Genomic DNA, 22,459 nt, shown 5'->3' with positions numbered 1-22,459 from the left:
CATGGGGCCACTTCCAATTTTATGATTCTATTAATTCCTAGCAGTAGCATGCACCATTTTACCTGAGGGGGGAAAAAGAAGCAAAGGCCATTTTACTACTCTGTGTGTGTGTTTGTGCATGTGTGCATGTGCGTGCATGTATTTGTATAAAGCTTATCATGATTAATAGTGTTTATCAAGATCCATCACAAAGCTTTCCTGTTGAGGAAGTTAACTCCTGGAAAATTTCCCTAGCAATTGACGTTCTCTATGGGAAACACAGCAGAGGAAAGTGGATATTAAAGCTTTGTTTGTCATCTGTGTTCTTTGAGGCAATGTGCAGTATCTTTAATGGCTGTAATACTATGGCTTCATTGTGTTTATGTGACCTAGCACCTTGCCATCTGCTGCAGTTCTCCTTTTCCTCTGTACCTTATGGTATAAGGGCCCAGAAAGGGTAGATAATGCTTCCTCTTTTTCCAGTACTCCAACTGACTCAATTAATATTTTTCTGTCCAAGTAATCCTGGTGTTGCACTAATTCTCTCTCACTAATACAGGTACTTCATTTATCTTGCAGATTGCCCCATGCCTCACCAGAGAAATTATATTTTCCTGATATTTATGAAGGAAATAACTTTGGTAACCTTCATTAAGACAGTGTAGGGTTATATCCCTCCTTGCATTCCTTGTTTTGCATTCTCTTTCCCACTGATATTTGGCTTCTCCTGCACATTCCCATATGCCCCATATTAATGTAGTGTTGGACTCTTCACATAACATGGGGTAAATTGATTATATCCAAGATTATGAATTTCAGATCACACACTACCAATCCAGATTTCCCTTCCTTTATAAATTGTCCTATGCTTAATACTGTTTCAGGTACTACATGTTGGTTTAGTTTGAATTGAAAAGAAAGTAAAAAGAAGTTTCCATTTTATCCGAACATTCTTATTTTCGGGTTTTCCTTTGTCAGTATCTGAAGAGTGACACAGTGGAGTTTATGTGATACTTATGTATACATACATCAGGAAAAAGGTGCTCTACTGTAAATGGTATAATAGACTGCACCATTCCAGATTGTAGGTGGGAAATCATATTTTAAAAATGATTCCCTGTATCAAAGCTCAGTACAAATAGACAGTGAATAAAATAGAGAAAAACTTGAGTGATAACCCTTCCCCCTAATCTTCGTATGTAGTGATTTTTTAAAAACTTCAAGATGATTTTGTGTTTCTTTACATGCAGAATATTCAAAATAGTATTAATACATTTTTGCAGTATGAAATAATCTCATTCTGCCATGGGTGTAGATGAGGCCTCAGTAAGTTAGTCTGAAGTCACTTTTGTAGATTTCAATTGTACTTTGCTTTTAAACTGTAGGTTGCTTTGAGTCCCAGTTTTGGGGGGGAAACAGGATACAAATAAATGTAACAACAACAATTTATAGAATGCCATTTCAGGGATTTATTAAATATTTTGCTCTGACTGTTGTTGAAGCCTGAGGCTAAATGGGATTATCATGGGGTATGATTATAGAAATAATTCTACTTCAATTTGAGATTATCATGGTGGTAGAATACATGCCATTAACCATGTACAGTGCACCCTTGCTATCCTCATGGGATCCATACTGAACGGATGGACACACACACACCCGTGTATAGCAAAAAACGCAGGCCCTTAAGTCCCTTTATTATCAATGGGTGTACGCTCCATTGAAAAAGCCGGGGCTTGCCATCCGCAGAAGCTGAAGCGCAGATGGCAAGCCTATGGTTGGTGCGGGTGCACTGTATAAATGATGACATGAGTGGATCACTCTGTATTTTACTATTATTGCATAAGAAACAGTAACAAGCAATTACAGCAGACACTATGGATGTATTTGCACCAGTGGTTGTCAAACTTTTTCCAACTATTTCTTTATTTGGCATACCTCCCTCTTTTGTCATGGGTGCTGACCCTATCGCCCCTCCCCCATGCATATTTCTTACTTTTAGGTCTACTATTCTACTACACATTCAAAGTAACCAATCTCTGTCACTTCGCACCTGATCATCCTGAGAGCAGCAACTGAGCAGCTGGCTGACCAGCAACCAAGAAGCCTCTCATCCATGCCACTCAAGCAGCAAAGGCCAGTGCAGGCAAGAGGCCTCTCAATCACTGCTCTGCCAGCTGCTCAGTTGTTGCTCCAGAGGCAACTTGATGCAAAGGGAGAACCTTCCTTCTGGCAAGAAAGGATCCTCAATCTTTCTTCGTTAAGGTAGAGAGGGGTGCAGTTTGTGTGTGTGTATGGGGGGAGGGGCAGGTTACAGAGGCCACATACCCTGGATTGTAGACTGGCCCTGACAGGAAAAGGGAGATTTAAACTACAGGAGCTAATTGAAAGTGAAGGACTCTTTCCAAGAACTGGCCCCAGATATTCCTTCCTGTCCTTCATCAGAGAAATGTCTTCCCCCCACAGCTTCAGATGTCCTCCCCGCTCCAAAAACACTGCTTCTTTTGCTACCTGTTCTCTCAGCCTGTCCAATGAAAGAAAGCAGAATAGCTACAACTTGCCAGCCAAGTCCCACAAAACTCACAAAGCTTACGCAGCGTGACAAATTTGAAAGCTCCTTTTTGTTGCTGCTTCTCCATACCCCACCCTCACTGCCACATGCTCTAACTCCTTGCTGTTCCCAAAATGGTGCTATTCTGAACCGTAGAAGCATTGTCCTGCACTCAAACCTTGCAGATTTTTCCAACTGCTACTGCCACCACCAGTGAAAAATGCTCATGAAGGCAGGCAAAGAGCAGGAGATACCACCACACTAAATGATCAGTGAGGCTATGTTATGTTTTTAAGGGACCATGAAAGGAAGTTTCATTCAACCCTCATCTCCACCATGATCCTTAAAGGCTGCTGGTTCTTCTTGTCTTTCCTGCACACCAGTACTTTGACTCTATGCCTCCCTGCTGCCCCGTTCCCCCTCATCACTCTCCTAGATCTTTCCACCACTCCCCAGAGTGGATCTGTTGATCTATACTGTACAGCTGTAGCAGTTTGATCCCATTTTAACTGCCAAGGCTCCCTCCTATAGAATTCTCATAGATCAGAGAGAGAAATTTACAAATCTTCAGTGCACTCCCCAAAGCTACACCATTCAGATTCTCTGACCAATAATTCTAAGTACCTCAGGAAACGGCAGATCTACAGACTATAGAACAGAGCCTTGGCTGTTAAAGTCATAGGAAAGTGCTATAATTGTGCAGTGTGCATACACCATCCCTCATTTTATGAAATTACAGGTTCTTTTTTCTTAATTACTTCAGTCTAGAAATATATGGCAACATATATCTACAGAAGCCTTTTCAAACAGACTTGAAACTAGAAATACTAAAACAGATAAAAGCAATATATTAGTTTTGCCTACAATTTGCTGTTGCAAATTTTATTTGTTCTTAATACATTTGTGCCATATGCATAATAATTGTTAGAATTTGAATTTGAGTAGCTTCCCATACAGTGGTTTCTAATTCATTTCTCTTCCCACTTCCCTTTCATGCACTAGGTGCCACAATTGAGGAAATAAATAATCACTGGGAGTGGCTGGAACAAAACTTGCTCCACACTTTGCCTGTGTTTGATAATAAAGAAGATATTGTTAGTTTTGTCAGAGGTAAAATAAAGGTAAGAGAATGTCCTGTTTTCATTCTTTCCATTCTTTTTAAATATAAATCAAACAGTCCATTATGAATCAGAGTTGCCCATTCCCTTTGAAAAATCTTAGGAACAAGATGTACTAGCTGGGTTCCTGTTATGTTCAGCCATATACTTAAGAAACAATGTACTCTTGAACTTTTCTCCCATCTCTAGATAGCCCACACTGTCCTTTAGTTTTCTTTTCTATTAGTCTAGATATACCACAGGATACAAGGTATCCAAAAATCTTTAATATTTTGTCTAAAACTTCTTTCTTTCTGTTTTATTCTTGGGTGTTATGTTAACTCATTCCAGTAATTTCTCTTCTACTTGTTATTTCAACTGCCATGAGGTGAGGGAACATATTTGGGGGTACTACTTAATTTTGTCAATGTTTTATATAGAGCTTCCTGTGTATGTATACTTAGACAGATCATTATTGAGATCACTATAGGATGCCTAAAAATCTCATTTTAAAGGCAAAACTGTTGAATAGTTACCTAATCATTCATAGGATGATTGACTTCCTTGCTTGAGTTTTGAAGTGTAAAAAAGGCAATTCAGCATTTTATCACAGGTGGGAAAAGAATGGCCCATCGTCTGTATTGGGCTCTTCAAGGGTTGCCTTGTCTCTCAGTCCTGTAAAATTTGGGAGGGAGTTGCCCCTAATTGGCCAATAGAATCTGTAAAACCTGGAGAGATGTGCCGTTAGCCATTTCATCAGTGTTTGGGGTGTTTTATTTATTTATTTCCAAGATTGATATCCCACCTTTCTCCCGCAGTGGGATTCAAGGCGGGTGTTTTGGCTCCCCTTCAATTTTTCAAAGATCTGTATAGGACTTCCCCACCCCAAAGGTTCACTTTTTAAAATCAAGACCTGTAGAGGCCTGCAAAACATTGAATGGGGAGTGGTAAATGGCTGAATATGTAGCAAAAAGGCCAGTATCATAGAATCATAGAACCATAGAGTTGGAAGAGACCACAAGGGCCATCCAGTCCAATTACCTACCATGCAGGAAATCACAATCAAAGCATCGCCAACAGATGATCATCCAGCCTCTGTTCAAAGATCTCCAAGGAAGGAGACTCCACCACACTCCAAGGGGGTTCCTCTGTAGAACTGCATGTACTGTCAGGAGGTTCCTCCTAATGTTAGTACTCCCAAATATGCTCCCTCAACTTGTGGCAGTTTTCTACCACTGATTTAGTGTCTTATCTTTTATCTTTATTGCAGTGATTAGCCCCTGAAGGATGTCCATTTTTCTTACAGTTTTCCAAACTGTGTTGATTCAAAGAAAACCTCTCTATTCTATTCTAGTAGGTGTATTACAACCAAATAAATGTACACAAAGATGAAAAATGTCTTAAGTAACAATGCCATCCAACAACTAGGTTTAATATTTTTTTAAAGGAAAAACCATCCATTTCTAGTTTTGAAAAAAAATATAAAATCCACCTGTAAACTCAGAAATATCTCAATTTAGGGCAGCATGCCACTCCATTATTAGCAGAAACAAGAAGGGCAGTCTTTATATTAACAAGGCTGGCAATCATCTTTGATGACAGAGTACAGTATATAAAAGTGAAAGATAAAACTTTCATGCCTTTCTTTTTCCTCACATGCCTAGGAATTGCTCCTGGTGAAACAATAAATAAATAAATAAATAAAATAAAAAACCAAATCATCTTATAGAACCTGATTTGAACGTCCGACCGTAGACCCTGTTTTTTCCAATCTATTGTAGAACACTAGGCAGACAATATGATTTCAAGATCAAATCGATAGCACTTACCAATTTTTATAAGATTTTTTTTTGTTACATCTTACCTAGAGTAAATCTCAAAAACTGGCTTTGGTCCCTTTTGGTTGGTCTAGTTTTAAAATGGAGGGAAGTAAAGAACACATAACTGAGCAGAGTTTCTTATGTAGACTAATGGACTGGAGAAAATCTTAGACATTAATATTGTTATTGCCATTTTTTTCCACAGCACAATATGTGATAGCAGTATTGACCTTTCAGTAACTTATGTATTATACCTTATGTACTGTACATAGTAACTTATGTATTGTACCTTGAACACTCTAAAACACAATGCACATTATAAATATCTATAATTAAATGTATATGCTAATATCTATTTGGCAAAAACTTTTGGTTGCTTATGATTATCAAGTTGCATCTGAGCATTTCAGGTTCTCTCATAATGTATTAATTTTTCATTGACATAGGCATTAATAGCAGAAGAAACCAGCAGTAAGTTAGCAGAGCAGGAGGAAGATCCTGAGAAGTTCAGAGAAGCATTGGTCAAATTTGAGACCCGATTTAACTTTCCTGAAGCAGAGAAACTGATTACCTTTTACTCATGTTGCTGCTGGAAGGGCAAAGTTCCTCGACAGGGATGGCTTTACCTGAGCATCAATCACCTCTGTTTCTATTCCTTCTTTTTGGGCAAGGAATGTAAGTATGAACATGTAATCATGACTGTCTCTTGGTTACCTAGATCCAAAGCACACTGCAGAAATAATCCAGTTTGAAACTGTCTTAGCTGCCCTAGCTCAGTGCTAGGGATTCTTGGGAATTGTGGTTTATTGTGGCATCAGAGCTCTCTGACAGATAAGGCTAAATGTCTCACAAAACTATAGTTGTCAGAATTCCCTAGCATTGAGCCAGGACAGTTAAAGTGGTTCCAAACTGGATTATTATTCAAACTGCAGTATGTTTTATAGTTTTCAAACCGCTAAAAGCTTCATTTTTGATCCAACTCTGTTGTAAGACTGCTTATCAAACTCATGTAAGAATGTACACTGAGTTTTCAAATATGAAACAATATTGCATGTGCTTTAAAATTATAATTATTGTCATAGTTTAACTCTGATTTTATCTTATGACTACTTTTCACTGACTGGCCACAAAGGACTCATTATGCTAAAGGACTGAGGATATTGGTATCATAGCTTAAGCCTTGTGATTACAGGAAATCATGTGATATGCATTGCCTTGCCTTGCCTTTCTTAATTAAATCTGTGGAGAGGAAAGAAAAACAGTAGTGGTTGTTGGTCAAAGTATACTCAGTTCTTTCACATATTTTTATGTTTTTTTAAATTTAACTCCCCTGATAATTTCCCTCTGGTCTGGTTTAAAATACCTATTCATAGCCAATTACATTCTGAATTTGCCCTTTATTTGGGTTCCTCAGAAATAGGATTGATTTTTTTTCTAGAATGGAATGCCATTCCAATATAACCTAAAGGAAATTGTTTGTGGTTCAGATTTTAAGTTCATTCTAAAATATTAATTCAAAACTGCTTTCAGGAGTTAAATGTTCAATAATAATATGTTTGAAAAAGTACTGATTTACTGATAATTAGAATAAAGCAGAGTGATCACAAGGGAATTCACAAGTGAATTAGATGCATTTTTGCTTTCTTTATGCCACTGTGGTTATAATTCCATGTGCCTCTGCTTGAGACTGAATCCCAGTGAGTTCTTTAGAATTTGCTTCTACATAAACAGACAGAGCATTGGGTTCATGTGTGATAAATTCTGGATTTGGCCCTTTATTTTTTATTTTTCTCTTTTTGTTATGCTAGTAAAACTTACCATTCCTTGGGTTGATGTCCAGAAACTGGAGAGAACTTCCAATATATTAATGACTGACATTATCCGCATCACTACTCAAAGTAAAGAACGCGATTTCTCCATGTTCCTTAATATTGATGAGGCATTCAGGATAATGGAACAGTTGGCAGATGTGACTCTCCGCAGGCTACTTGATAATGAAATCTTTGAACTGGATCCAGGTTTGCAAGACCCTACTCAGATCACCAAGAGGTAGATAGTGAAATTGTTCTTGTTATTTATTAAAGAGGGGATACTATTAAGTAGTGTTTCTTTCTCTGCACTGCCTTTGTTTTGTTAGCTTGGGTTAAATAAAGAACAGATGTATTAAGGTGAGGAGGGGAATAAAAGACTAAAATGGCTTTTAATTATTTCTTTTATACCAACATTATTTTGTACTAACATTATACCAACATTATTCAGAATCACTCTGATATTTAGGATTATTCTTTAATGGATTAGAATATGTTAATTTGCACAAGGTCAATACTGAAATTTGTAGCCATTTGCATTCTTAATTTGTCCTTAATTTGGCTTCTCCAGAAATTGGATTGATTTTTCAGAATGGAATATGATTCTGTAATGATAGTACAGTTTCTCACTTTGTATAATTTTTGAAACAAAAACGTTTTCCCCTTTTTTGTTGATTAATTTCTAGCTTTTCTGGTGTACTTTCCATTTTTTAAATAAACATTCTTGGGATGGCAGGTGGAGCAATCCACTACAGATGGGTTTATCCCCGCATGCCAACCTGAGAAGGCAGGAGCCAATGTTCCTTTTTTGGCTGTTTGACATGGCTCCCTTCTCTATTAGTTTTTTTCATTCCTATCCTTTTAATTATTATTCTTTCTGGTCACTGCATCACAGATAGTTAGAAGAGAGGAGATATCATCTGCAAGCTGTCTATAGGTGAAGTGAAATGGCAACCATGTTTTATTTGTTATGCTATCTACTCTGTTGATACATAAAATTGGAAGTATTTTTACATCAAAAAGAGCAACTAGCTGAATGGAACTGAATCTTTTCCTCTACCTGTCTTCCATTGCTTCAGGTACTCCTCTTCCCAATCTAGTTCACTTTGAAACTGGAGCTGGGATGACAGAAAAATGTCCTGGGCAAATGAACACAAGGAGGCTTCTCATAGCCATATACAACTTCTGATGTAAAAAGTTACACAATACCCCCTTTAGTGTGAATTGATAGATACACAAATAAAATTGGAAAATTAGCTATGTCATGTCTAATTTGACTCAGAGCTCCATCACAGTTGGAGTTGAAAGATATTGAATGCATGTGTATAGAATAATAAGCAAAAGTTCTGTGACAAGAGGAGTGAGCTGCATGCTAGTGCGGTCAACCTGTTTACTCCCCATTGGAACACTTGTTCTCCTTGATCAATGTGCCTTGGAGCATTGGATCTTTATGTACTATACTGGCAAGAGGTACTGTCACCAGCACAAATAGCAAGAAGAGAAAAGTCCAAACTGTTAATATGTACTATGGCCTGTTGATCATGATGGCTGGAATCCTGCATAGCAGTTATAAATGCATAGCCTAGAGTTATACATTTGTGTCTGCTTTGTATTCATGATCCCTATGTAGCCCCTAGTTTCCCAGTCTTCACTTACTGGGAAGTAGCCACTGCGATCTATGGGGGTCTGCTCCGTTGTGACAGGATCATGTTTTTTCTTAGTCAGCCACTTCTTGAGTGACCTGGTAAATGGGGATGGAAGGTCAGGTCAGGCTGGAATTCACTATGGAGCTATGTAACTATTGTAGTTATATAGCAATATAGTGTATATAGGATTCCAACCAACATACTGTACTGTACTGCAGCCATTCACTCAAAACCAGAAGGTTGCGAGTTCAAGACCAGCAAAAGGGCCCAAGCTCGACTCAGGCTTGCATCCTTCCGAGGTCGCTAAAATGAGTACCCAGACTGTTGGGGGCAAATTAGCTTACTTGCTAATTAGCTTACTTGCTGTTCACCGCTATGATCTTTGGAATAGCGGTATATAAATAAAACAAATTATTATTATTATTATAACATTTATATTGTTGTTCTCCCAGGTTTATTCCTTTTAAAAGGAAGCCCTATTCCAAAAATTTTCATGGATATTACAAGCTGAGCCCCCCTTATCTCAAATGCTTGGTACCAGAGTGTTTGGGATTTTTAAAAATATATATTTTATTTTGGAATACCTGTATGTGCATGTACAAGTAAGATATATCTTTAGGATGGGACCCAAGTCTGAACACAGAATTCATTTATATTTCATATACACGTTATATACATAGCCTGATGGTAATTTTATAGAATAATTTTAAATAATTTTGTGCATGAAATAAAATTTGTGTACATTGGACCATCAAAAAGCAAAGGCGTCACTCTCTCAGCCACCCATGAACAATGTTTTAGTTATTGGAATATTTTGACATTCCAGTTAAGGGAGATTCAACCTGTAAAAACTTTCTTGGCATCAAAGGTCACAATTGTGAATGACCCCCCCCCCCCCAATTTTTATTGTTGTTGTGTGCCTCCAAGTTATTTTTGATTTATAGCAACCCTAGGGTTATCTTGGCAGGTTTCTGCAGAGGGAGTTTGCCATTGTCATTTACTTTGCATGAATTTGTAACATAAGAGGTCACCTCATAGGATCTGGTACTTGTTTATTCTGAATGAAACTAAATTGATTTTCTATATAGTGACCAGTTAAAGTACCCATTCTGGAGACTATAACACTGGTAAAAACCTTGGCACCTTGATTATGCCTCACATCTACAGAACCAGCCATCACTAGCTACACCAGGTCTGAGAGGAAAGTCAGAATCTCAACGTGTGGCAGAAATTCTAGAAGCATCTTGGACAAGGAACAAGTATTTTGATTGCTGTCCTCTGAGATTTGGGAAAGTGCTAGGATTTGTTCATGTTGGGCTGAACATGTTTGAAATGGCCTATCAAGCTCCAATCCCTGTCTTGAGCTTGGAGCTGAGGACCAGGGTAGGGCAACATCCTCTTTTGCTGTGCTGACACCTCTAAAGGCCAGGCTGACACCAGAGGGAAAACCCTCAATGTCCCCTTAGAATAATTTGAAAATATCCCTTGTAATATCAGATGGATTCTTCTTTTTATAGATGCAGACTAATTTATCAAGGACAGCGGATACAGTATAGACATGGAACTAGGAGCCATTACTTCTACTTCTGTTATAGATATACATTTATCAAAGCTGGGAAGATACTACAACTCATTTATCAAAATAGAACAGTATCTGTAATCTACACCGAAAATGTTTGGCTTCTTATCAGCTGAACTCTGATTAAAGCCCCAAGAGGCATAGACATTGTACAGAAATATTTTATATGCACTTGTATAATTTAAAACAAAGAGATGGCACAGCATCCAGTGCACAATCTGTATATGCTTTTTAAAAACTACATTTGCATGTAGATATAGGTTGGTAATTTACCTTCTCTGATTTATATGTATTTTGGCAAAAATGATTCTACAAACTTAAGTGCAGATGTTATCTTTGTTTTGTCTCTGCTTTGGTCAGAATGGAAAAATATTTTAATGCAGAGCCAAGTGAAAGCTTAGTCATAATAGCAAATTTTTACATGCCTTGTCAGAGTTCTTCTGCTAGGAAACTTGGATCATTAACACAATCTTGCCTTCCTTTTGTGTTCAGTTTTCCATTGTTTGTCATTTAGCAAAATAGAGATGACGTATCTCAGGAAGCCTTGCTTAAGAGAATCATCCAGTCTGCCTTGTACTTTTAAGTAATTTCAAAATTTTCCCTTGAACTAAACAAAATGATAAACCAAGGTGTCATTTTATTTACGCTATTTATTAGAGATTAAAAGAAAATCCTAACTTTTAAATGACTTGAAGCAAGACGCATTTGTTTACTTTGTGTTGTCAAATAAAGAACAGATGTCAGAAGGCCATCCTTAGATATTTTTATCCCACACCTTGCTTTCCCCCCCCCCCAGTGGTTAAGTATTTCTTAAGGAGAATAGCATTCAACAAGAAAACTGCAAAATAGTGTGTTTTGGGGGTGGGGGGGTTCTATAAATCTTCCATGAATATACTAGCTTGCCATTACTTTGTTTTTAAAGAGTAGGATTGAGTGTGTCTTTGTGACTATTTAAGTGCATATTTCATGGGCAGGGTGTTTTGAATTTATGAAGCTAAAAGCAGATTGTGCAATAGTGAATATGCCAACTACAGTAGAGTCTTCCAAAGGCATGGGAAATCAGTAGTATGCTCATTTGTTGTTGAATCTTCAAGCCATTTCTGACTTATGGTAACCTTAGGGCAAACTTGTCGTGGAGTTTTGATGTTTTCTTGGCAAGATTTGCTCAGAGGGTTTAGCCATTGTCTTCAGCTTAATGCCAAAGTTAACTACAGCTCTTATCAGCTAAATATCTATTTGATGTTCTTTTCTAAAGTAACAAAGAGGACACTTTTACCATTGTATTCAGATCCTTAGCTGCTTTCAGTTCCACTGTAGTGCAGTTGTGTACTTTCAGTTGTTGTTTGACTGCAACTCCCAGCAGTCCTAGCCAGCATAGAAAATGTTGGGGGATGTTTGGAAATGCAAGCCAACAACCTGGGGGGGAGGGGATGGGATTCCTGCCTCTGAGCTACACCACCTAAAGCCAGTTTTTCTCCATGAGAAAGATGTCCAGTGTTGAGACTTTTGCTCGTTCCTTCTTCTGCTAAGTTTGATTACAGAAGTATATTGTCAGGACAGAAGCCTGAAAACAAGGGGAGCAAGTTTTGACAGTCAGGCTGCCAGTTTTCTTCCCTTCGTACCCCAAGAACTCCTGTGTTGGCCACAGGAAATAGGAAGAAGATAAACCAGAAATAAAACAGCCTGGAAGAGCTTGATTTGCAAAACCCCTTTTGGGGGGAAGGGGGCAAAATAAAACTGACAGGGGCTGTACTTTGTTTTTAAAGAGAATCACTGTCCTTGGAGGATTCAGGATCAGAAATTCACATTTCTGTGCAATTCTTTTTTCATTTCTCAATGCTGCAAAAACACCTTAGAATCCATGGGCTGCAGTTTTCCTGCCTCAAAGCAGTCAAGAATAGAGATAATAAATCTGTTACACATTAAATAAATACTGGCTGGAATTCTGTATCAGCTACTTAGTTATACTAAATATACTTAGTTAATTAGTATATTTAGTATACTTAACTAAGGAGGGGGGTCCCCTGGCCCAACACTCCCACCTAAAGCTAATGCTGTAGCTCCATCCTATGGTATTCATAGTTTTACAAGGATTTTAGCCTTCTCTGTCAAAGGGTGCCGGTGCCTCACAAAATTATAAATCGCAGGATTCTGTAGAATGGAGCCATGACAGTTAAAGTTGTGACAAACTACATTATTTCTACAGTGTAGATGCACTCTGAGTCTGGATCCAACTCTTGTTCTTTAAAAAAATGTTGGTGCATACAGTGGACCCTTGTTATACGCTGGGGTTTGGTTCCAAGATCTCCCGTGTATAACAAAATCCGTGTATGCTCAAGTCCCATTAATTATAATGACATAGCAAAATTGTATCCCTTATATAAATGGAAAATCAAGGTAAATTTATACTTTTTTGGAATATTTTTAACCGTAGATGCTTGAATCCGTGTATAAAAAATCCGCGTATAAGAAGGGCTGACTGTATATTGCTTGTCCCCAGGATTCTTAATATGAAAACTTCATTTTAAAATGTTTTAAATTTAAAATACATTTTGTTCTGCCCTTTCTTTAAAAGGGACCTTGAGTCCAGAGCACGGAATGAGTACTTCAGAGCATTCTTCAGGCTACCAAAGAAAGAGAAGCTGCATGAAGTTATGGATTGTTCCCTGTGGACTCCTTTTAGCCGTTGTCACACACCTGGAAAGCTATTTGCTTCAGATAGCTATATCTGTTTTGCTAGTAAGGAAGATGGTTGTTGTAATGTTCTAATTCCACTTCTAGAGGTTAGTCTTTTCCTCATTCTCTGATACCTTTTTGTTTTAAAATCCATACTTTTTATGACAAGTCACTCTGCAGCATAACATGATATTGCCAATGATGATACACTCTGTTCAGAAGAAAATGTTATCTAATTATCCCACTCTGTTTAACATCTGATTCCATATATTTTACGGGTAATTTTTAGTACCTATATAATATTTATTTATCAACCAGAACTTACTCATTAAAAAAATGATTGGCTTCTCTCCACTAAGTAACAATCACCACCTTCAGGTCCTGGTGGGTTGAGAGGTGATGGAGAAATATCTTAAATAAATAAATAATGGGCAGCTTTCCAAAGTGCATAAGCCACAAAACTTACCACACATTAATGTCTGAATTCCCTTCTACGAGTACATCCCTTGCCAATGCACCATATTCATCTTAGATTTTTCCTGTCCTTTTGATGCATGTGTGCAAGTGACATTCCTAAAAAGTAGTCATGAGGTTGGAACTTGGGGATGAACTTTTGGCTATTTAAAAGAGAGCTAGAGTATTATTTCTACAAATTGGAGCCCAAAAGTAGGGTTGTTCTGTGGAAGTTTTCAAACTTTTTTGAGGTTTCAAGAAAGGTTTGCCTTGCAGCATAAGGAAGTCTGAGAATCATACCTCTGAATTGCCTTGGGTATTTGAAGCTGTTTAAGTCATTCTTCAGATCTGGATACTGGTGTTACCACTATCAAGGCTGCCACAAACCTCCTGAAGAGAAACACAGGACTAGACTGGCAACTGTCACCCAGAGGGCCATTTCGTCAGCTGCCCCTTGACTATGGGATGCCCTGCTGGGAGTGAGTCAACAGTTAAAAATGCTGTCTGTCTTTCTCTGGCTTTACTTCACAAACGAAGATTCAGGAAGGACTCATCCCGCGCTTTCTACAAGCACGTTGATGACTAAAAAGTCCAATCCAAGATAAACAAGTCTGGTTGCAGAAAGCACAGCAGAAAGTCTCCTTGGGTGATGTTTCCGGGTTGTGGTTCTTTCTACGTTGTCCTTTCTCTTCGAGACTTGTTCAGCGTGAGCTTTCAAAAAAGGCTGCAGCATCATGGATAGTGCGTCTCCATGCCTCCCGGTGCGAGGCCAGAGAGGACCATTGTTGGTGATCAATTTGGCCGAGCCTGAAATGTTGTTTCAGGGAGTCCTTGTAACTCTTCTTTGTGGCGCTCCTCTTACACTGACCCATGGCGAGTTCACCGTAGAATACTATTTTGGGGAGGCGATGGTCCTTCATCCTAGAAACGTGTCCTGCCCAGCGCAGCTGTGTCCTCAATAGCAAGGCCTCAATGCTAGTGATCCCTGTTTGTTAAAATGATGTCCGTCTTTACAGCAGTATTAAAGATCTGTCTTTTCCAGCTGGCCTACTCAGTCAATTTTAAACAATGAATTTTAAATTGGTTTATTTTTAAGTTTTATGTTTGATGATTTTAATGTGTCCTATGTGAGTATGTTATAACCTATGTGCTTAAATGGTTTTATATGTTTTAATCTATGTTATACACTGCCTTGAGCCTTGAGGACAGGCAGATAGGAAATAAAATTGATCTTCTTCTTCTTCTTCTTCTTCTTCTTATTATTATTATTATTATTATTATTATTATTATTATACAGGTGGCCAGTATTGAAAAGATGGAAGACACTAGCCTTCTTCCCAACCCCATCATTATTAGCATCAAAAGCAAGACAGCCTTTCAGTTCATTGACCTGAAGGAGAGGGATAACCTGGTGGAGAATCTACTTCTGAGACTGAAACAAGTGAAGGCCAGTAATCCAGCACTCCATAACAGTTCAAAAAGCAAAGATATGGTATGAAATGTTTGACCTTTTCCATCTGTACACTAAGCATATTTCGCTAATATTTTTTAAACTAAAAGAAAGGCCTTTGTTTAATATAAAAATATTGGTAGCTTCATTGCTTTAAGTTTAAGTGTGTATAATAGGATGATCTGAGATCCTGCATCAGGAGAGATACAGTACCTCCAGCGTATAACTATAATATGTCTTCCGGTGCACCTCCACCAAAACCCATCTTTTATTTGCTGCACTACCTGCCTTTGAGATGGCCTTTCCATGTTGATGGAGAGTGAAGGGAGCAGGAAAATAGCAGGATGCATCTCTGCTCTCCACCAACACAGAAATGGCCATCTAGGGGGCTCCCATAGATAAGCCAGAGGAGGTTTATCAGTGGGAGGAGGATTCCCAGAGAGAATATGTTGGTTTGGGGAGGATTTTGGTCACAGCATAGCTGGAACAGAATTCTAGACTAAAAAAGGTGGGTTACATTGGCATAAGTTGGACTTAAAGAATCAGAACTCACTAACAGTGTGCCAGATGTAGTAAGAACATGCAGACTTCAGATCTAGTATTCAAAGAGGCCCTCGAGATGTGAAATGCAATCAGGAAGAAGCTCCCCTTACTTTATCTACTGCCAGCTAGAGGAAGGAGTGTGATAGCCTTTGAAGATGTAAGGTAAAAGTTTGATGATGCTCTGTAAATAGAAAACCATAACTCTCCTTGAGTTAAAGAACATAGGATTGCATCCCTAACAAACTTCAGTTTAGGAATTAGTCTAGCATCCAATTTGTCTATAAAATATAACAGAAAAGTGCAGAATGTTTAACTGAAAAATATGGCCCTTGTAGTCTCTTCCAATTCTGTGATTCTGTGATTCTATGTCTTCAGAAGTGGCAAGACAGGCTTGGATTTACAAAAGATTTGAACACCTTTTTCTTTTTTCTTTTGTACATTAGGATGGTAGTTGGTGTGTTCTTTTATTTTTTATTAATATATTTTAAGTTATCTGTGGATGTTTCATATTCCAAAGCAGAAAAGCATAGGCTGACATTCTGTTTGAGATGTACAGATGGGCAAGTTTCCATTATGTTATGTATGTTCTTTTTGGGACACTGCATGGAGTTGGTATTTCCTCTCTTCCTCCACAGCACCTAGAGCCTTCTTTCAACTTTCTAAACTCTGAAGCCTCTGAATGCTGCCTCCTTCCCTCCCCATGGCCGTTCTCTGCTTTATGGGGAGCAGGCAGGATTGCAGAAGCATTTCCTTGTAGTCAGGTGTGATATGATGATATCAACACTGAGATGTGCTGGGGTCCTCTGGAGGGCTTAGCATTGATTCAGTGGTTATTCAATAAGTTGGGGGGGGTGTAATATGGCTCAGCCTAGCATAGGTTCCTATGTGGACCTGCTACACTACACTGGGCCATACAGGATTACAGCCACTGTCTGTTGTTAAACATTTTATTGTATTAGTCATTACTGGATCTAAACTGTACTGTGCATTCAAATAGATTCTGTTTCCTTTTTTTAATGACAGAATTCGCATTCAGCACATACCAACTATGAATTTGGGGACTTTGGAATAGTAGCTTCACAAAGGAATGAAAATGACAGGGACAACAGACACCTGCTGAATGCAGAGGCACTGAGTTCAGCATTTCATCCTCCTGCAGTGGATGGTCTGGACTTCAGGATGGTATGTAAAACTATATTTTTTTCATAGTAGAGCAACATTTGAAAGCAGATCAGAAAAATACCAGGGAGTTCAGCACTTCACCTTCTTCTGCATTTAGGTATGACATATTTTACTCTGGTTTACAAAACCAAAAATGACTTCTGGCCATTCCCTGTTTGGAAAAAAAAAAAGACTCTGTTGAATTTAAAACAGGCTTACTACCAAAGTGGCTATATTTCCTCCTGGTTTCCAATAGAAGGGCATGTACTACCCCCAAATTGGGATAAACTCCACACTGCAGACATACAAACTGAGATCCTGTAGAGCAGTGGTCCCCAAACTGTGCCCTTTAAGAGATTATGGACTTCAGCTCCCAGAAGCCTCAGCCATGTAGACCAATAGCCTGAGATTCTGGGAGCTGAAGTCCAAAATCTCTCAAAGAGCACAGTTTGGGGACCACTGCTGTAAAGTGTATTGTAAAAGACATCCTGTAGTGTAAAGGTTCTGTGTTGCATCTCTCCTCCCAACCTTCCCAAACTCACTGTTTACCTTACCCATTTAAGGGCTAGTGGAGAGTGAAGAAAATGTGAGGATTGGAGGAGTGTTTTGCTATGACTTCTTAGCCAAATGCAGACCAGATCCACTGAGATCTGTCAGGGTTCTCCAGAGGATTCAGTGGGTAATGTAAATGACCAGAATACAGTTGAGCAGTTATGAATGTGTAACCTAGAATTACATACTTGTGATTGTTTCATATTCACAGTCCCGGTGTAGGCCCTAGTTTAGGGGATACATAGGGATTTTTAACATCTCAGTTACCAGGTAGCAGCTGCTGCAATAAACAAGAGTCAATTCCCCTGTTGTTCAGAAAGCAGCTGAAGGACCCTCCCAGCTCCCTTGCATTAGCATTTCCCGGCACAAGAGAGACTTGTGGTAGGGCTTTCGCTTCTGCCTGTCACACCAGAGACTGTCATGGGAGGGGTGGGAACATCAATTAGCTGCTTCTCTGTCAACAGGGAAACACCCCAGGCAGTCACAGCAGCTGTAAGGGGGGATTGGGACAGGATTAGTGTAGCACCATAACTACAGTGTTTAAGCATTCATAACTCCCCAACAGGATTCTAGCCATCCTTCTGTGTCTGGCTGTTGTGGAGTGAAGAAGAGAATACCAACCTCTGCCACAACCAAAGGAAACCAAATAAAAGAATGTTGAACTTATGCTTATGCTTGCATAAATCACCAACTGGATATCAGCCAGTTTGTTGACTGTAATTGTGATAAATTTGTTTTTCATATTTTGCACTTACTGTCAGCTGTTCTGGACTTTTTGCTGGAATAAAAATAGGGTATAATCATTGCATTAAAATTTAAGGAAAAAATGTTCCATTTACTTCTGCCATCCCTTAGGATTTGTAATCTGAATCAAATGGCTTTCTTACAGTCTTAGAAAATAAAAGACAAATTTGCAAATGTTTTATTCCTATTACAATAGACATGTGTGTGTGTGTGTGTGTGTGTGTGTATATACACACATACATACACACACATACACACACACACTAAAATCCAGGACTGCTATTGTCCTGTAAAGTTCACTATTTTTCCCGTTTTTGTGTCAGTACAAAGAAATGCTTTTATCTGAATGATAAACCATTCCCTTGCATCAAGACTTGTGTGACTATGATAGAATTAATATGTGTCTCCTGGCTCTCAGTCTAGGGAACAAATCAAAGAGAGCCTGTGGAATGATCATTTCACTGAGTATGGCAGAACCGTCTGTATGTTTCGGACAGAAAAGATTAGGAAACTAGTTGCTATGGGAATTCCAGAAACTTTACGAGGCAAACTGTGGCTCCTTTTCTCAGGTGAGAACTCTGTACCACAACTTTCAAAAGGGATCGCTAAAGCATGCCTAAACCTTTATGCCCCCTTTTTTAAAAAAAGAAAACTGACCATTTTTGTGTAATTTTGTTTGTGTGAAAACGTTCCAGAACCCCTCAGACCACCTGTTAATGCAACATTTACATCCTCTAAAACCCTCAGCTCTTGCCATTTTTTTAAAAAAAATGAGATAAAATTTTGGGTGATTTGCCTCCAAACAGCCAAAAGTACCCAAAATCACACAAAAAAGTGATGGCTTGCTTCTCCTAATACTTCAGAATCCCCTGTTCTCCCCCCCTATAATGCTAAAAAAAGAAAATAAATTCCCCAAATCAGTCAAAATGTCAGCCGCAAGTGACGTTACAATTTTTCTGGTATGCCAGATATGTGCCAGTGTGGTGAGCCAGGTGAGAATGGGTGTGAAAAAAGGCCCCCGCATCTTCTGCAGTTGCACATCCTTAGTGTAGACCAAGGGTACGGAAACAGTCCTCTCCTTGAGCCTTTTTTGCAGGCCTTGTACAACTCAAAATAAGAAGTGGAATCACCTCCAAAACAACAAATCATCATGTGTTATGAAGAGATATAATCCCTCTTCCAATCTGATGCCCACTGATCAGTCATGAACAGCCAAAACCAGAAACTGGAAGTTACCAGCTTCTGTTTTCAACTGCTGATTTGGCCTGCTGGGGGGAGTGGTTAAAACTGGCCACCACACTCTCTGAAGTGGGCCATTTTATAGACTGCAGGGCTGTGCAGACCACCCCTAAGTCCTGCAGATGCCTTCAGCTGCACTGGATCGGGGCCGTAGCAACCGCACACCGCAACCTGGATCTGGCCTTTCCAGGGCCCAAAAAGAAGCTACAAAAAGCAGCTCCATTTTGCACCCTGGAAAGGATCTGATAGCCTCTGCACTGTGGCTTCAAGGTGCTCCTTTGATGCAGTGCCAGAAGAGCGCCAGCGCTGTGACGCTGCATGCTGTGTGGAGCTGTGTGCAGTATCACGGCGCCCTGGGAGTGGAGTCGGGGCATGTGTCAGGTGGCCAGTCTGCACAGGGCCATTGGGTAGAATTTACCCCTCCCTTGAGTGATCTACAGGGTAACAGACAGAAACAGGGTCCCTGCTGCAATTCCCCCTTGTAGTGGATATTGGTCATATGAGGCAAGGGAACATCAGTCAGCTGCTTCTCATTCAACAAGGGAGCAGACTCCTGTTGGTTGCTGCCTGGTAAGTGGGGATTGAGGGACTTTCACAGTCTCTACATATCCTTTGAACTATGGAATATGTAAGCATTGTGAATATGAAATACTGTAGTCACGAATGTGTAACTCTTGGGTTACCCATTGGTAACTGACTTAGTGAGTTCTGGCCCATAATGTCTATTTTCCACCCCTAAAAGTATGTCTTCTACATAAAAATCAATACAGAGGAGCAAATTGCACATTTTAAATTTAAAATCATGTGCAGAAAATATGCTTGATGAGCACACAATATGTTTTCTGTGATAAAAAAAAAAAGTATACAAAGGGTTCTAGTAGCACCTTTGAGGTTGACTCGGTGAAAGTAGTTGTAGTATAAGCTTTTGTAGACTTGGGTCCAAAATGCACTGCAGAAATAATCCAGTTTGAGACCACTTTAACTGCCCTGGTGCAGTGCTAAGGGATCCTGGAAATTGTAGTTTATTGTGGCACCAGAGCTCTTTGACAGAGGAGGCTAAATGTCTCACAACACTACAGTTCCCAGAACTCCCTAGCACTGAACCAGGGCAGTTAAAGCAGTCTCAGACTGGATTATTTCTGCAGTGTGTTTGGACCTTGGCCTCCTTCCTCAGATACAAAAATACAGTAGTAGCTTTGTGCAAATTGCAGTGTATTTTATGCAAAATAGACTATGCCCAACAAACAATGTTACTTTTTTGTGTAGAAAACAGTTCTTCTTTATGAAAACATGCTTTCTGCACAAAAAACCTACGTGTATTTTTGTGCAACCATATTTTTTACAAATGATATGCTGAAGTACAAATAAAATTCAAAAATAATGCAAAAACTCTTGTATTCTTCCAGATCAAGGAAAAAAATTGATGAAATTATTTGTTATTTCGTGTGGGATTTGTTCTTGCACATCCCTATTTCAGATTGATGTTCTGACTTTAGATAATCTTTGACCTTAAAAATAACTTGCGGCACGTTCCAGCATAATTTAATTTAGGGATATATGGTGTAGATAGAATCTAGTTTCATCAGTACTAGCAGAAGCAGCCTCGCCACCAGTGTTCTTTGGACATATAATGCCTTTATAGTGTGTTACGTTTGAATGTGTAACTAGCCTTCCATTTACCTCTGGTTCAGATGCTGTGACTGATTTGTATTCCCATCCTGATTACTATGAGAACCTAGTGGAAGTGTCCATGGGCATGTGTTGCATAGCAACAGAGGAAATAGAACGTGACTTGCACCGCTCATTACCTGAGCACCCAGCCTTCCAGAGCGAAACAGGCATTGCTGCACTGAGAAGAGTGTTAACAGCTTATGCACATCGAAACCCAAAAATTGGGTACTGCCAGGTAAAAATCTTTTACAGTATCAATCAGTAGATAAATCCCTTCTTTCTTAAGAATTAGAGGCCTCAGGGGGTTAAGGGAGTTTTGCTAAGATGGATGGGAGCTTACTAGAAGAGCTCCATTCTGAGCTTCACCTTTCCAGTCTGTCTCTGTGAAGTTTTATTGGACCACAAGGAAGAATTTCAGTTCACCCTCTTAAAATAATTGGAATTTTAATGAGGCACATGGGATGTGTTCCACTTGTTTCTGATTATTAGCAGCCTGGGAAGGTAACAGCAAATATCTATGTGTTGTCTCCAGGCTGAGGTCCAAGACACACTGCAGAACTAATCCAGTTTGAAACTGTTTTAACTGCCCTGGCTCAATGCTAGGGAATTCTGGGAACTGTAGTTTCTGAGACATTTAGCCTTCTCTGTCAAAGAGTTCTAGTGCCACAATAAACTACCGTTCCCAGGATTCCCTAGCACAGACCAGTTAAAGCAGTCTTAAACTGGATTATTTCTGCTATATGTTTTGGACCACAGTCATTCTCAGAGTAGACCTAGTTTAATAAACTGGACTTAACAGTATTTCTTAGATTGTACGCCATGGGCAGGTTTGTATGTACAGCACTGTGCAAATCTACAGCGCTATATAAATAAAGCATAATAATAATAATAATAATAATAATAATAATATCAACAACAACAACAACAATAACAACTTAGTCCTCACTAAACTCCATTAATTCACTGGCTCCACTCTTTATAATGATTAACACTGGATCCTCCCTCACCCTCATTTGTATCTCTAATTTCAGTGACCTGTGAACTGATTGGGGAGATGTCACAGTTGAAACGGACCTTTTGCATAAAATGTTCATACTTTGCGACTGTGACTAAGTGGCCCCTAAGTAGCCTTTTTGGCTAACATTTCACCATTGTTGTTTGATATCCCAGTTCTGAAAAGCATTTCTGTTCTCTCCTTCGTTTCAACTTTATATGAACTACTACTCAGCACTCCTACTTTTCTGCCTCCTCCTTTCCTCTCTAGCCTCCAGCAGTCAGGATAGGTGGCATAAGGGGCAAGGGAGATACTGGTAGGAAAGGGAATTAGAAGAAATTCCTCACTCCTTGCATACGCAAAACACAAGGATATATATATAGGCTATTATAAATCTGATTCATTTCTGTAGATTTATACATGTTTACTCAGAAATTGGTCCCACTTTGATCAGTAGGCATAAGATTGTAGCCTGAGCATGGCATAACCAAATTAA

At 39.1% G+C, this 22,459-nt stretch overlaps 1 protein-coding gene across 4 annotated transcripts in view; it reads left to right on the top strand.

Annotated features, from left to right (window-relative positions):
- The window catches only part of TBC1D8 (TBC1 domain family member 8), a 47,116-nt gene that overhangs the window by 14,189 nt on the left and 10,468 nt on the right, over positions 1-22,459 (top strand). For 2 of the 4 annotated variants that reach the window (XM_042456749.1, XM_042456748.1), the window contains exons 3-10: positions 3,533-3,651; positions 5,894-6,122; positions 7,256-7,496; positions 13,056-13,263; positions 14,907-15,101; positions 16,626-16,784; positions 18,478-18,628; positions 20,990-21,204. In XM_042456749.1, coding sequence (XP_042312683.1) covers positions 3,533-3,651; positions 5,894-6,122; positions 7,256-7,496; positions 13,056-13,263; positions 14,907-15,101; positions 16,626-16,784; positions 18,478-18,628; positions 20,990-21,204 — 1,517 coding nt within the window. Of the gene's footprint in view, positions 1-3,532; positions 3,652-4,897; positions 4,981-5,893; positions 6,123-7,255; positions 7,497-13,055; positions 13,264-14,906; positions 15,102-16,625; positions 16,785-18,477; positions 18,629-20,989; positions 21,205-22,459 lie in introns of those variants that run through there. The other 2 variants (XM_042456750.1, XM_042456751.1) reach the window with 2 other exon arrangements.

Source organism: Sceloporus undulatus, chromosome 3, assembly GCF_019175285.1.
Source record: "Sceloporus undulatus isolate JIND9_A2432 ecotype Alabama chromosome 3, SceUnd_v1.1, whole genome shotgun sequence".
Classification (NCBI taxonomy): Eukaryota; Metazoa; Chordata; class Lepidosauria; order Squamata; family Phrynosomatidae; genus Sceloporus; species Sceloporus undulatus.
The sequence above is the reverse complement of the archived record's forward strand: the minus strand, read 5'-3'. Positions and strand labels throughout refer to the sequence as shown.